The sequence below is a fragment of the Staurois parvus genome, unplaced genomic scaffold (assembly GCF_062004578.1).
Source record: "Staurois parvus isolate SC_StPar_1 unplaced genomic scaffold, SC_StPar_1.0 ptg000320l, whole genome shotgun sequence".
NCBI lineage: Eukaryota > Metazoa > Chordata > Amphibia > Anura > Ranidae > Staurois > Staurois parvus.
In genome coordinates this window covers 1,905,917-1,922,300 of record NW_028318116.1, presented here as the reverse complement: position 1 = coordinate 1,922,300, position 16,384 = coordinate 1,905,917, and the positions used below count along the sequence as shown (strand labels likewise).

The 16,384-nt window shown below is 42.1% G+C and overlaps 1 protein-coding gene across 4 annotated transcripts in view; it reads left to right on the top strand.

The window, feature by feature from the left end:
* Positions 1 to 16,384, top strand: part of UNC93B1 (unc-93B1 regulator of TLR signaling) — a 103,357-nt gene that overhangs the window by 64,830 nt on the left and 22,143 nt on the right. For all 4 annotated transcript variants that reach the window (XM_089683700.1, XM_089683702.1, XM_089683703.1 and 1 more), the window contains exons 4-8: positions 813 to 954; positions 2,660 to 2,813; positions 5,141 to 5,302; positions 10,417 to 10,546; positions 14,587 to 14,680. In XM_089683700.1, coding sequence (XP_089539826.1) covers positions 813 to 954; positions 2,660 to 2,813; positions 5,141 to 5,302; positions 10,417 to 10,546; positions 14,587 to 14,680 — 682 coding nt within the window. The remainder of the gene's footprint in view (positions 1 to 812; positions 955 to 2,659; positions 2,814 to 5,140; positions 5,303 to 10,416; positions 10,547 to 14,586; positions 14,681 to 16,384) is intronic.

Here is a 16,384-nt window from a genome sequence, read left to right as displayed (position 1 = left end):
TGCCCCATCATTGGTGTCAGTGGGAGGAATAGCACCCCATCATTGGAATACCATACTGAAATACCATACCATATTGAAATCAAATCTGATGTTTTTTAATTTTTATTTGGTGTATGTTGGAAGAGGGGTAGTCTTATACAGCGAATATAGCCCAAACCCTATATTTTAACAGGAAAAGTAGGGGCTCGTCTTATACGCCGGAAAATATGGTACTCAGATGGACAAAACACTGAACACAGGATGTTTCTACCAAGCTTGTCACACATTGTAATGACCAATTCACACCTCAGACCTCTCCCACCCTTGGAAGCAAAAGATATGTTAATGACCATTCACACCGCAGACCTCTCCCACCCTTGGAAACAAAAGATATGTCAATGACCATTCACACCTCAAATTCCTCATGAAGACCCCTTGCCAGGTGGCCTTAATGGCTCCCTCCACCAGACACCTTTCCCACCCTTGGAAACAAAAGAAATGTTAATGAGCAACTCCCACCTAATTATCTCAACACATACTGCTGTCTCTGCTTCTACTCTCTGTATTTCTCTGTAAGAGTCTAAAATTGTTAATAATTTACCACTTTTCAGTGCATTCTGGGCATTTGGGAGGTTCTCCTGTGCTTATCTTTAAAAACTCTTATAAACGCAAATGCACATAAATGCGGCAAAACAGATGTTTTTTAACCTACGTTTTCCAGCAGTCAGTTTCCATCGTTCAGAAGTGTCCCATGTACATGGGGCCTTAGACTTCTTCTGTGCCTTTTGGGTGTTCTTTATATTATCCTGAGACATATTTTTATTGTCATACAGGTGAAGGAGTTCTTGGATGACAAAGCGGATTATGATGAGGAAGCAGAAGAGAGGAGATACTATCGCCGGAAAAAACTTTTGACCATAAAGAGTGTTATTTTTGCAAGCCTGGCCGCTGCCATAACATACGGCGTGTATTTAGGTACGTTATCTGGGGTTCTTTGTTATCCATTAAAACCAATCAGATTCTCCCTTTAATTATGATATCGGGAGAGAATAAATGGGATCATTTGAATTCTATAGGCAACAAGAAGACCCTCATGAAGCCTGCAGTAACGTAAAGTCGACCTCCTGGCAGATATCAGACTCCATCTAATATCAATAAAATGTTATTATTTTACAGCAACTAGTCTAAGTATATGGAATTGCTGAATATCAGCTTCCTATGGTCCTCCTCACAGCAGTAGACTACATGAAGAAGAACCAACACTAGCAGCCAACCAGTGTGCTGTTACCTCTTCATTGTGCAGTCAGTAGCCTGATGGCGTGTTCTTGACCAAGATGTGCCACTGATGCCATGGAAGTCAGGGATCTGGCACTTGGTCCTTTCATAAAAATTTGTACTTCACATGAACCAATAGGACACATGGATAAATTGTGGGGTCTCTGGCTACCAATCATGGTCAACTTCAGAAGGTCTGTTAGTAACACAGATCTGTCTGGTAGAATTACAGTGAGATAGGTGGTATTAGCATGGCTCATTATGAGACATACAGTAGCTGGAAACAGAGCCTGTCCGAAATCAATCATCGAGGTTGAATTCACCAAGCCTTTCACTATGGTTTCCATCATGACCATCCAGAGCTTGCTGCTTCCCTACTCTCAACAAACACAATGATAACTGATCCTTGCATCAAGACCAGTTATTCGGTGGCCCAAAAGTGTCTGTAGGCACCTTTCAGCCTTCCAAACCCACCTCAAAGCATTAACAGGAAGAATAAGGTGAGTGGAATGTTAATGCCTGAAGCTAGATATAAAGCAGGAGTGCTCATTCTGTGGCCCGTGGGCAACCTGTGGCCCTTGGAGCACTCTGATATGGCCCTCAACCTCAAACCACTTCTTTTATATCCTACAAGTTTGTGCACTTTCTGAAAGTGCACCAAAACTCCTGAGTGCAGGAGTTTTGGTGCACTTTCAGAAAGTGCACCACACCTGCAAGATATAATAGACATCTATGGCAAAGTCCAGCTAACCCGCAGGAAAGCCGCAGGTGCTCTGCGCTGCCCCCATGGTGTGGGTAAACCGCAGTGCATTAGTGTGGAAGGAGTCTTATAGAGGGCTCAGGACAGTAATGGCTGGGTTACATTTCCGGTTTGGGGGCTGCAAAGTCCCATAGTTGAGGGTCCAGACGGCCTCCCTATCACAGTCTGTTTTACACTTGGACAAGAGGGGTGGTGGTGGGCAGCATATACAGGAACCTATCCTCTCCAATTTCCTCCTGCAACCGCTGAATTACAGATTCTCATCCTCTCCCTCCCCGCCGGAATTCAGCTCCTGCAAGAGGATAATGCTCATTATGCTATTCAAAATAGAAAAATGTGAAATTCTGAACCATTTCATTTCATTGTGGCTCGCGACTGGCTACAAAATGCTTTAAGTGGCCCTCGCTCTTCCAAAGGTGGAACGCCCCTGACATAAAGTCATCTTCAGAACGTCCAACTGGACATCATTGTCCTGTGATGTTTGTGACCATTTTAAAGTGAATGCCTTGTGCTGAGGTGAGGTCTGAGTAGGGCTTGTGTGCTCATCCATCCCTCAAATAGCTCCTGTTCTCTAAGCGCCTCTGGTTTTTTTATTATAAGGTGTTTTATTCTTCTGATATGGCCTTTTGACATTGTGCATTTCAGGTCTCCTGCAGATGCAGCTGATTTTACATTACGATGAGACCTACAGAGATGTGAAATATGGTAATATTGGTCTGCAGGACATCGATAACAAGATGCTGATGGGCATTAATGTAACCCCAATAGCCGCTCTACTGTATACCCCTGTACTTATCAGGTTAGTAGAAGTTTCTCAAGTAATTTACATCGAGATAGACTTTCCTTTCTAAAATCTGGGTAGATGTATGGTTCGCCAACAACTTTCCTGCCTTTCATAGTGGGGTGGAACATGGAAGTTAGACAATTCTACTTTTGGAAATGTAGCCCTCAAAACAACTGATTCTGTTACCTAAATAATAGAAAACATAAAAACAGCGCAAATAAATATTAAATAAATAACTAAAAAAAATCAAAATACAAAAAATCATACAGAGAAAATTAATAAAATTGTTGAATCGTCCCACTCCAAAAATATATTTTTTTTTGGAGTTGGACTATTCAACAATTTTATTAATTTTCTCTGTATGATTTTTTTTGTATTTTGATTTTTTTTTTAGTTATTTATTGAATATTTATTTGCATTGTTTTTATTTTTTTGTTATTTTATTAGTGTTATCACTAAGGAGCAGCAGCATTTTTTGGGAATTATTTCACATCTTTTAGCGCTGGTGATTTTTTGTTTAATGATTCTGTTACCTGTCTGGACTTAGAAACACAGAAACATGATGGCAGAAAAAAGACCGAGTGGTCCACTGAGACTGCCGGGTTATTTATTTATTTTTCTTGAACTTTTTTGTCTGAGTATAGATCTTTATTTGTCCCAAGCATGTTTGAAGCCATTTACTGTTGACTGGCTCAGCACCTCCGCTGGGAGTTTTGTACCTGTATGGTTTCGCCATTGCTATGAATGCTCCAATGTTCTGGCGGATTGGCCTATAGGAAAAGACTGGTCCCAATGCAAACCTGAAGATACCATCAGCAAAGTCTTCTCCTGGCCCCTACATCATCAATATGTTACGGTAAAAAGTAGAAATATCCTAACAATGGGGGGGTGCAATATACTGCATTGTAAACATTTGAGGTCAGTGTATACTATGCACCATCTTTCACCTTCGGTCTTGAGATTTTATTTACTTACAGCAGTAACATTGGGACAGCCCAGGGGCCAGGGGTAGACATGGCTGCAAGCAGCCTGGAAGTCAGAGGTTCCGACACTTCAAAAAGTATCAGTACTTTGATAATTTTCTTAGATTTTGGTTGATCACATTACAAAAAATGGCTACTGTAAGTTGCTATTTCACTGAGTGGATTCATGCAATTACTAGATTTCGCCTTTTTTTTTTTTCCCCCCCCTTTATTGGTTGAACTTGATAGACTTGTGTCTTTTTTCAGCCAGACTTATGCCCCGTATACACGGTAAAAAAATTGTCTGAAAAATTTTGCGGAACCACTGATCGAACGATTTTCTCTTCATTGATGAGCAGGATGTTTTAAAAAAATCCAGTTGAACAACAGTGAAAAATGTTGTCGTTTTACATACAAACGACCGATTATATATGTGGTGGTATGACGGTCGTACGAAAAAAATCTATCAAGCGCTATCATGCATGAGCGGAAACAGAAGATGACCCTTATGTTTATGTCCAAGGAATCTTCGTAAACACAAACAAAAAATCCAAATGTTAAAAGTAGATCGGCCTAATGAGATAATGAAAGCAGAATTCTGCATATAATATTTTATGTATCACTATTTATGTATATAGGTCATGTAATAAACTATATTATACTCATTGCTGGTAATTGTTGTGTATATCGCTCGTTCTGGCCGGAAGGGCGTGGCTACAAGGTCACACGCACACCGCATCACTTCCACTTGTACGGAAGATGTCAACACTACGTATTGCTCAACGAACAATTTTTTTAGATTGGTTAATGTGGGCCACGATTTCAACCAACGAATGAACGCCTCTCTGTCGTCGGATGACCGATCAGTTGATTTTCCAATCGTGTATTCCCACCTTTAAGCCCTGTACACACGATGAGAATATTGGACGAATGATCGTCCTTTTTTTTCTTTTTGCCTGCTAGTCTCGTATCGAAAGTGAAGAGGTTACTAAAATTAATAAAATTCTTGTATGACAGAAAGAAAATTCGAAAGTGATGTAATGTATTTTTGGCCAAAAACTGTACTGATTTAACAAAAATCGTACAAGAAAAATTTTGTGCTTGTCCATTCAAATAATCTCAGATGAAAGTGTGTACTAATGATCAGATTATCGTACGATCGCTTCAAAGGCGGTATCTTTCGTATCATTTTCTGATCGTGTGTACTAGACTTTACCGTATCAAGTCCCCAAATACCACCGGAATTAGGTAAACATGCAGAAATCATGTAACTGATTAAAATGTTGATGACTATGATGATAAAACTGATACCGCATATTAACTAGACAAGAAAACAGGATGATACTTCTTGACTTGATGACATCTTCTTCTCTGACTCAGATTTTTTGGTACAAAGTGGATGCTGTTCCTCTCCTCTGGGATCTATGCCTTGTTTGTCTCCACCAATTACTGGGAGAGATACTACACCCTCGTCCCATCAGCAACTGTCATTGGAGTTATGATTGTCCCCTTCTGGGCATCAATAGGCAATTACATCACCAGGTAAGTCATGAAAAAAAAAGAAAAATGTATGTGTGTGTGTGTATATATATATATATATATATATATATATATATATATATATATATATACACACACAGTTGCAAGAAAAAGTATGTGAACCCCTTGGGATTACGTGCAGTTTTGCATGATTGGGCATAAAATGTGCTCTGAACATCATCTAAGTCACAACAAAAGAAGAACACAGTCTGCTGAACATAATACTACACAAACATTAGATGTTGCCATGGTTTAATTGCACATAACATGTAAACATTCACAGTGCAGGGAGGAAAAAGTATGTGAACCTTTGGATTTAATAACTGGTTGACCCTCCTTTGGCAGCAATAATCTCAACCAAACGTTTCCTGTAGTTGCAGATCAGACCTGCACAACGATCTGGAGTAATTTTGGACCACTTCTCTTCACAAAACTGTTTCAGTGTAGCAATATTCTTGGGATGTCTGGTGTGAATCGCTTTCTTAAGGTCATGCCACAGCATTTCAATCGGGTTGAGGTCAGGACTCTGACTGGGCCACTCCAGAAGGCGTATTCTGTGTTGTTGGAAATGTATATTATATAGGGCGTGCTTGTTTGAGCCCAACCTCTGTAGCTGTAAGATAAAGGTGCCAGATGGATGTCAGGGATGGATGGATGGAAGCAGTAACACTGAGGCAGCTCTTCTTAGAGTGGAAGCAAGGCTCTAATGCAGTAACAAGAAAAAGAGAGATTTGCACTTACAAGATAAACGGTTAAAAGACTCATCGTGTGGTAATTGGATCCAGGTGGGACATCCAGCCGTCCAGCAGCAAGCTATGCCTGTAGGATCAGAAAATAGAGTCCAGGATGTGCCTGTGCATCAAAAATGAAGCTTGGAGAGCAGAGTCAGATGTAGCAGGTGAAAGGGGCGGTAATGTATTTCGGAGCATGCTTAATAGGCTCCTTCTTCAGACCTAGAGCCATTGTTTTGTTGAATTACTTGTATGCTTTGGGTCATTGTCCTGTTGCATCACCCATCCTCTGCGGAGCTTCAGTTGGCGAACAGATGGTCGTACGTTTTCCTGCAAAATGTCTTGATAAACTCATGGCAATGGCTTCCTCCGTGGTGTCCTCCCATGTACTCCATTCTTGTTTAATGTTTTCCTTATTGTAGATGTGTCAACAAAAATGTTAGCATGTGCCAGAGATTTCTGTCTTTAGCTTACACTCTGGGATTCTTCTTTACCTCATGCAGCATTCTGCGCTGTGCTCTTGCAGTCATTTTTACAGGACGACCGCATCTAGGGAGAGTAGCAACAGTGCTAAACTTTCTCCATTTGTAGACAGTCTGTCTTACCGTGGACACATGAACATCAAGGCTTTTGGAGATACTTTTGTAACCCTTTCCAGCTTCATGCAAGTCAACAATTCTTGATCGTAGGTCTTCTGAGAGCTCTTTTCTGCGAGGCATGGTTCACATCAGACAGTGCTTCTTGAAACCAGTAAACCCAAAACAGGTGTGTGTTTTTTAAGGGCAGGACAGCTGTCAGCAACACATCCAATATCATCACACTGATTGGAGTCAAGGTTGGCTCACTCCTGGCTCCAATTAGCTCTGGGAGAAGTCATTAAGCTAGGGCCTCACATACTTTTTCCTCCCTGCACTGTGAATGCTTACATGTTATGTGCAATTAAACCATGGCAACATCTAATGTTTGTGTAGTATTATGTTCAGCAGACTGTGTTCTTTTTTTGTTAAGACTTAGATGACGTTCAGAGCACATTTTATGCCCAATTCATGCAAAACTCCACGTAATCCCAAGGGGTTCACATACTTTTTCTTGCAACTGTAAATGAGTGTTATGAGCATAAATCTATATGTCATATCCCATAAAGGCAACTTAACCCCTTGGAGCCGACGCCTCCCGGCCCTTTAAGGGTTCCAGAAGCCGGGAGGGGGGCGGGGTTTTAGGGTCATCTGACCGCCATGATTCGCTGTCACGGCAGTCACATGATCAAGAAAGGTCCCGATCGCAAGAGGTGATTGGGACCTTTCTGTGAGTACCGAACGTGTGTGCTGGGAGCGCGCAGGACACGCACTCTCAGCACATATTTTTTTTTAATAGAATGCAAATGTGCGGCCCCTCGGCGTCTAGGCTCAGACGCCGAGGGGCCGCACATTTGCGTTTGGCTGGCGCCAAAAGGTTAAAGAAAAAGTATATTTAAAGATTGCATGCAAATTTAACATGCACTTCTTCTAATTAATCAGGGAAATTAAAGCTCATTTGAACCCTCTCAGTTTATTACTGTTTTATAGTAAGGCTGCATATTTTATTTTATTTTTTTTTACATATACTGTACATATTTACACTCGCCGGCCACTTTATAAAGTACACCTGCTGTTTGGCAACACAAATTGCTTATCAGCCAATCACATGGCAGCAACTGCATTTAGGCATCTAGACATAACAAAGACGACTTGCTGAAGTTTAAACCGAGCCTCAGAATGGGGAAGATAGGGGATTTAAGTGACTTTGAAGGTGGCATGGTTGTTGGTGCCAGACGGGCTGGTCTGAGTATTTCAAAAATTGCTGATCTACTGGGATTTTCACACACAACCATCTCTGGGGTTTACAGAGAATGGTCCGAAAAAGAGAAAATATCCAGTGAGCGGCAGTTGTGTGGAGGAAAATTCCTTGTTGATGTCAGAGGAAAATGGGCAGACTGATTGGAGATGATAGAAAGGCAACAGTAACTCATGTCAATATGAAGCAAAATCTCTGAGGAAGGTTTTCAACAGCTTGTTAAATCTATGCCATGCAGAATGAATGCAGTTCGGAAGGCAGAAGGGGGTCCAATCCGTTACTAGCAAGGTGGACCTAATAAAGGGGCTGGTGAGTGTATATAGCACTGAAAATGTACACAGAAGTTAACATAGGAGGTGGTATCAAAAAGTTTCCAGACTAGTTTTGCAACATGCCAACAGGCGGCAGCATGCATAGTCACAGGGAGCACTGACCTTCATAGGTCAGTATGCCAAAACACATCGTCCTGTGTACATCGGGAGCTGATCTGCTGATCACTGGTGCCATGCTTTACAGGCTCCTGCAACCAAAAATAATAAATACACATTTTTTACTGGTTCTGGCTGGTCAAGTTGAAATTCAAAATCCTCTGCCCCCACCCTCCATACTTACAACAGGAACAGTACTTACAATAAATGTGACTGTACTGGTGCTGGCTGTCCTAGTTGGAATTCAAAATCCTCTGCCCCCCTCCCACATTGGCAGTATTCTGGTGGTGGGGGCAGTTTTATGAGTACTGGACCTGTGATAAGTACTAGTCAAAAGTGCCGAGTATGAATTATGTACTTCTGTGAATGGAGAATGAGGGATTCAATGAACTTTGTATTTTCTCCATTCATACTGTAGATCTCTCTTCATTCATGGAAGCTGAAGTACAGCTTCTGTGAATGGAAGATGGGGGACAAAGGGGGTGGATATAATTTGGTACCCTTGACAAGTGCCTGTGATAAGTCCTTTGGCTCGCATTAACCCCTGCAGCCATAATCTTCAGGTTAATTCATGCCAAAGGAACTGTCACTTATTAAGAGTGCTGACTATACCCGCCCTTTTGGCCCCCTGTTCCATTCACAGAGACCTCATAGTGGGGGATCAGTGAACTTCAGATTTCAACTAAAACCGCAGCCAGCAGCACAGGGAACACTTTGCACTGACTGTAGGTACTGTCGCTTGTGCAAATTTTTTTTTTTAACTAAATTTAGGATTTAAATTTTCAAGCAGATATAAAAACACAAACTAATGCAGTTATGTTTTCATTAAAAAAAAAACACTGAATGTACTTTCACATGCAGCAGACGTACATGACTTTACCTTGAAATCAGCTTCCTGTGATCCCTTGTACAGCAGCACTCAGACTGGGAGAGGAAGGGGAAGCACTAGGAGCCAATCAGGCTTTGCTGCAGTACACCTGTGCTGGCAGTGAGCCCACTGACAGTGGGAAAGTGCAGTGTGAGCCAAGTGATCAAGGTACTGTTCCTTTATTGCCCAATCATCAGACCTGGGACCCATTTTTTTCCCTGTGTTTTAGGCCAAGTCTGAATTGAACATCAGCTGTGCCCTCAGACAGGTGCCTAGATATAATTTCCTTTAACCACTTGCCCTCCAGAGGATTTACCCCCCTTCCTGACCAGGCCATTTTTTGTGATACAGCACTGTGCTACTTTAACTGACAATTGCGCAGTCATGCAACACTGCACCCAAATGAAATGTATGTCCTTTTTTCCACACTAATAGAGCTTTCTTTCGGTGGTATTTTTATTTTTTGCTCTATAAACCAAAAAAGACCAACCATTTTGAAAGAAAAACAATATTTTTGACTTTTTGCTATTAATCCTGTCCAATAAAAAAATTTAAAAAAATCAATGTTTGTCATAAATTTAGGCCAAAATGTCTTCTGTCTTTGCTGAAAAAAAAATCCCAATAGGTGTAAATGAATTGGTTTACTTGAAAGTTATAGCGTTTACAAATGGCGGTTTATATACTGGGAATTTTTTTTTTTTTTACTATACTAGTAATGGCGGCGATCAGCGACTTATAGCGGGACTGCAGCGGACATTCTGACACTGGGTGGAACTTACTAACTGTCACTGATATCTCCAGTGACACTAATCAGTGCTAATAAAAAGCACTGACACTGTACTAATGGCACTGGGCATGAAGGGGTTAACATGTGGGGCGATCAAAGGGTTAACTGTGTGCTGTGTGTGTTTTACTGTGTAAGCACGCTGCTTTGTATGGCTGTGCTAGGCAGAGCCATACAAAGCAGCATGTTGGAGCTGACAGGGAAGAGATCTGTATTGTTTACAGTGTTCCTTGCAATCTTGGGGAATCTCCATCCAGGACCCGGTGATCAACAGCTGTAACCGCTAATGGCAGAAATACAAAATCACATATATATATATGCACAGGATTTTGCGCAGCTTTGCCACCCTGTAGCAGTAGTTCTGCTATAGGGCAGTCGGGAAGCGGATAACTAAAAATTGTGTAGGCCACTTTTTTTATTTTCCCCTATAATTTTTTTTTTTCCTTTATACTTGATTCTATATTTGACTATAGGATGGCTCAGAAGTATTACGAGTTTGTGAACTACAGAGAAGAACACGTCAGGGAGCAGCGCCGTGTGCCGCGAGGAGCCAGCCACAAATACATCATCATTTTTCAGAGTATCTTCTATTCCATTTTCCATGTAAGTTCCCACTTAGGGCTCATGTACACTGCAGCTGATAAACTGACGTTTAGGAGCTGTTCAGTTTTTTCAGCAGCCCCTGAACTCACCCTAATGCAATGTTTTCTATGTGTCCATTTACACATCTTTGTTTACAGTCATTTACAGGCATTTGAGTTTTTTGAACACAGAAAACTTGCGTTCAGCAGTTGATTTTATCAGCCTTTCAAACGCAAAATGCTTGTAAACGCGGCAAATCGCATTTATAAGCATTTGAAATTTTTTTAAACTCTTCCAGTTCCCAATGCTGTCCAGAGCCTTTTTTCATCATGAAAAGTGCATGCAAAGTGTTTTCAAGGTACTCAGATGGACAAGACATTGAACACAGGATGTTCCTACCAAGCTTGTCACACATTGTAATGACCAATTCACACCTCAGACCTCTCCCACCCTTGGAATCAAAAGATATGTTAATGACCATTCACACCTCAGACCTCTCCCACCCTTGGAATCAAAAGATATGTTAATGACCATTCACACCTCATATTCCTCTTGAAGACCCCCTGTTAGGTGGCCTTAATGACTCCCTCCACGAGACACCTTTCCCACCCTTGGAAACAAAAGAAATGTTAATGAGCAACTCACACCTAAGCTAATCTCAACACATACTGCTGTCTCTGCTTCTACTCTCTGTATTTCTCTGAAACAGTCTGAAATAGTTAACAATTTACCACTTTTCAGTGCATTCTGGGCATTTGGGAGGTTCTTCTGAGCTTATCTTTAAAAAAACGCTTCTAGACGCAAATGCGCATAAACGCGTTATGCATACTCGGATAAACAGACTTTTTTTAATCTACGTTTTCCAGCAGTCAGTTTCCATTGTTCAGAAGTGTCCCGTGTACATGGGGCCTTAGAATGTTCCTGCTTGTAGGTTCTCTGTCATCCAAATGGCCACTGTCCATAAATTTGTCCCTGAGTAATTCAATTTAGTGCCAGGAAAATGTAAACAATTTGTGAATGGAGAATGAGGGATTCAATGAACTTTGTATTTCCTCCATTCATAGATCTCTCTTCATTCATGGAAGCTGAAGTACAGCTTCTGTGAATGGAAGATGGGGGCCAAAAGGGCGAATATAATTTGGTACTCTTGACAAGTGCCTGTGATACGTCCTTTGGTTCGTATTAACCCCTGCAACCATAATCTTCTGGTGCTGCAGGGGTTAATTCATGCTAAAGAAACTGTCACTCATTAAGAGTGCTGACTATACCCGCCCTTTTGGCCCCCTCTTCTATTTACAGAGACCTCATAGTGGGGGATCAGTGAACTTCAGATTTCAACGAAAACTGCAGCCAGCAGCACAGGGAACACTTCGCACTTATTGTAGGTACTGTCGCTTGTGCAGATTTTTTTTTTTTTCAACTAAACTTAGGCTTTAAATCTCCAAGCAGATATAAAAACACAAACTAATGCAGTTATGTTTTCGTTAAAAAAACACAGAAAGTACTTTCCTGGAATTTGTTTTGTGGAACAATGCACAGTACCTTTGTTGGGGTGCGCTGGATAACCAGAATGTCATGAAATCTGTGTCTTTTTAAGGATTTTTTTTTTAAATTCTGGAAACTGCCAAAAGTTGCAGGGTGCTAAATTCAGGGGAATAAGGAGGTTGGTCAAGTTTCAGAATCTATTTCTGGGCAAGGAACTTGCGAACACTTAAAGTGTTACTAATTCCACAACAGTGACATCAGTCTGTATTTGCAATAAAGCATGCTTTTATGCTCACTGTGAAACCTAAGGGGTTAATCTTCCTCATTGTGTAAAAAGGCTGTTTGATTCAGTCTTCTCTGATCCTCCCCTTCTTCCACAGTCTCCAATCCAGCTGCTGATAATACATAGCTATAGGAGTCATTCTGTACATGCTCAGTTTAGTATGTTTTGCTAGAGAGTTTTTTTTTTTCTTTGGGAGGGTGCATGTAATCAGCACAGGGCCAATCAAGATTATCCAGACAGTGGGTCAGGGGTTATGCAGCCTCATAGAACAGTCAGAGCAGAATGAAAACTCCTCCTACAAGCTTTAACCAGTGCTCAGCTGGACACTGATAGAAGTCACAAGACTGCTATATACTGCTGATGAGAAAAGGTATTTATCAGTTTATATTTACTAAAATAATTGCATTTCCATGTTTTGTCTACTATGGGAGAGCGGATATAGTGAATGCAGGGTCCTGTGAGACCAGATATAGTGAATGCAGGGTCTGGGGAGAGCAGATATAGTGAATGCAGAGTCCTGGGAGAGCGGATATAGTGAATGCAGGGTCCTGGGAGAGCGGATATAGTAAATGCAGGGTCCTGGGAGACCAGATATAGTGAATACAGGGTCCGGGGAGACCGGATATAGTGAATGCAGGGTCCGGGGAGACCGGATATAGTGAATGCAGGGTCCGGGGAGAGCGGATATAGTGAATGCAGGGTTAGGGGAGACCGGATATAGTGAATGCAGGGTCCGGGGAGAGCGGATATAGTGAATGCAGGGTCCGGGGAGAGCGGATATAGTGAATGCAGGGTCCGGGGAGAGCGGATATAGTGAATGCAGGGTCCGGGGAGAGCGGATATAGTGAATTCAGGGTCTGGGGAGACCGGATATAGTGAATGCCGGGTCCGGGGAGACTGGATATAGTGAATGCAGGGTCTTGGGTTTAGTAACACTTTAACGCGTTATGTGCAGGAGCATTGTCGTGGTGGAGAATCCACTTGTACTGTGTAAAAAGGGAGACTGTGTACTGTGGGAGACCAGATATAGTGAATGCAGGGTCTCGGGTTTTAGTAACACTATAACGCTTTATGTTCAGGAGCATTGTCGTGGTGGAGAATCCACTTGTATTGTGTATCATGGGAGACCAGATATAGTGAAAGCAGGGTCCTGGGTTTAGTAATACTTTAACGCGTTATGTGCAGGAGCATAGTCGTGGTGGAGAATCCACTTGTACTGCATAAAAAGGGAGACTGTGGACTGTGGGAGACCAGATATAGTGAAAGCACAGTCTTAAGTTTAGTAACACTTTAAAGCGTTACGTTCAGGAGCATTGTCGTGGTGGAGAATCCACTTGGACTGTTTAAAAAAGGAGACTATGTACTGTGGGAGACCAAATATAGAGAATACAGGGTCCTGGGAGACCAGATATAGTGAAAGCAGGGTCTTGAGTTTAGTAACACTTTAACGGTCTATGTGCAGGAACATTGTCATGGTGGAGAATCCACTTGTCAGGCCAGAGTTCCAGTCTTTTCCTCTAAACAGATTCCTGTAACCTTTTCAGAATTTCCAACTAACAATGTTGATAGACCATTCTTGTGTCATCGTGGACATTTTCCCGCCCTTCCTTAAATCGCCTATGCCATTCAAAACACTGGATTTCTTCATGGAATGTTCCCCAGAAGCCTGTTGCAATAGAGCAGGGGCGGACTGACCATTCGAGCACTCGGGCACTGCCCGAGGGCCCGGGGTCAGTAGGGGGGCCCATGAAATGCCCCTGTTACCTTTTTATAGGCTTTTTTGGGTGTGCTTTGAGTGTGGGCAAGGACACAGGGGCCTCATGATCCCCTATTGCCCGGGGGCCCCATGAGTTGTCAGTCCGCCCCTGCAATAGAGTTAAACTTTTACTTGCACTTTTGCCAATTTCCTTGTAAAATTTGATGTTTATCCGCTGCTCAAGATTCCTGTCACTTGTATTCCACCAACAGTGGAACGCACACATGTGTTATTTCTTCTACTACTCTGTAAAGACTGAGTCAACAGGTCTGAAACCCAGGAGAGTGCAAGTTAGAAGATATCAGAATGCGCTTAACTGTGAAAGGCTGTGTGACTCGCTACCATAGTTCTACACCGCAGGCATCTTAAAGGCTAGTTACTCCCATAGTCCTAAAGTATTGGTGGTGCACCTCAAGCACATTGACAAACACTATTGTAAAACTGATGCTCTCACAATATACTATAAAGTGAATTATGGACAAGTATAGGGCTATGTCATTTTATTCTGTTGATATTTGCTGTTTTTTTTATCTACAGTTGAGCTTTGTCCTGTCCCAGTTTCCTGTGTACTTCTTCCTCAACAAGTTCCTGTATTCATGTAACCACACGCTCTTCAACGTGCATGACTGTGGTAGGTGTGCCGGCTCTTAGTAATATCATATACAGACTTTGTGTAAAAGCTGAAGAAAGGTCAAATGGAAGTGAAAAATCATATTGATTCTTTTAATTTCCCTTCCTGCTTTAGAAAACCTTTATTTTGCATACTTGCAGGGTTTAACCCAGCAATGGGCAAACTACGGCCCGCGGGCCGTATACGGCCCGGCGGACCTTTTAATCCGGCCCGCGGAGCTAGGCTCCCGCAAGGCCAGTGGTCGGCAAGCCGCGGCTCTTTACAAACTTAGATGCGGCTCTCCTGTGTGCCGGGCGCCCGCTCCCCTCCCTCCTCTCCTCCTCTCCTCCTCTCCCCTCCCCTCCTCTCGGATGGCCGCCCCCCCTCTCGGATGGCCGCCCCCTCCCTCCTCTCGGGCGTCAGGACTCTGCAGCTGTCAGGATGTAGGCGGGGCAGCCAGGATGTAGGCGGGGCAGCGTGACGAACTCTTCTCCTCTACAGTCCTCCCTGAAGACCAGAACGGCGCGGGAATACGAGAGGAACGCGCGGAGCAAAGGTAAGTGAATTGACACAGGGGGGACTTACTATATGGTGAATGAATTACTATATGGGGGACTTACTATATGGTGAATGAATTACTATATGGGGGACTTACTATATGGGGAATGAATTACTATATGGGGGACTTACTATATGGGGAATGAATTACTATATGGGGGACTTACTATATGGGGAATGAATTACTATATGGAGGACTTACTATATGGGGGATGAATTACTATATGGGAGACTTACTATATGGGGAATGAATTACTATATGGGGAATGAATTACTATGGGGGATGAATTACTATATGGGGGACTTACTATATGGGGAATGAATTACTATATGGAGGACTTACTATATGGGGGATGAATTACTATATGGGGGACTTACTATATGGGGAATGAATTACTATATGGGGGACTTACTATATGGGGAATGAATTACTATATGGGGGACTTACTATATGGGGAATGAATTATTATATGGAGGACTTACTATATGGGGGATGAATTACTATATGGGGGACTTACTATATGGGGGATGAATTACTATATGGAGGACTTACTATATGGGGGATGAATTACTATATGGGGGACTTACTATATGGGGAATGAATTACTATAGGGGGGACTTACTATATGGGGAATGAATTACTATATGGGGGACTTACTATATGGGGGATGAATTACTATATGGGGGACTTACTATATGGGGGATGAATTACTATATGGAGGACTTACTATATGGGGGATGAATTACTATATGGAGGACTTACTATATGGGGGATGAATTACTATATGGGGGACTTACTATATGGGGGATGAATTACTATATGGAGGACTTACTATATGGGGAATTAATTACTATATGGAGGACTTACTATATGGGGGATGAATTACTATATGGGGGACTTACTATATGGGGAATGAATTACTATGGGGGACTTACTATATGGGGAATTAATTACTATATGGAGGACTTACTATATGGGGAATGAATGGGGAATTAATGACAATGCTCCTGAACATAAAGCGTTATAGTGTTACTAAAACCCGAGACCCTGCATTCACTATATCTGGTCTCCCACAGTACACAGTCTCCCTTTTTACACAGTACAAGTGGATTCTCCACCACGACAATGCTCCTGCACATAACGCGTTAAAGTGTTACTAAACCCAA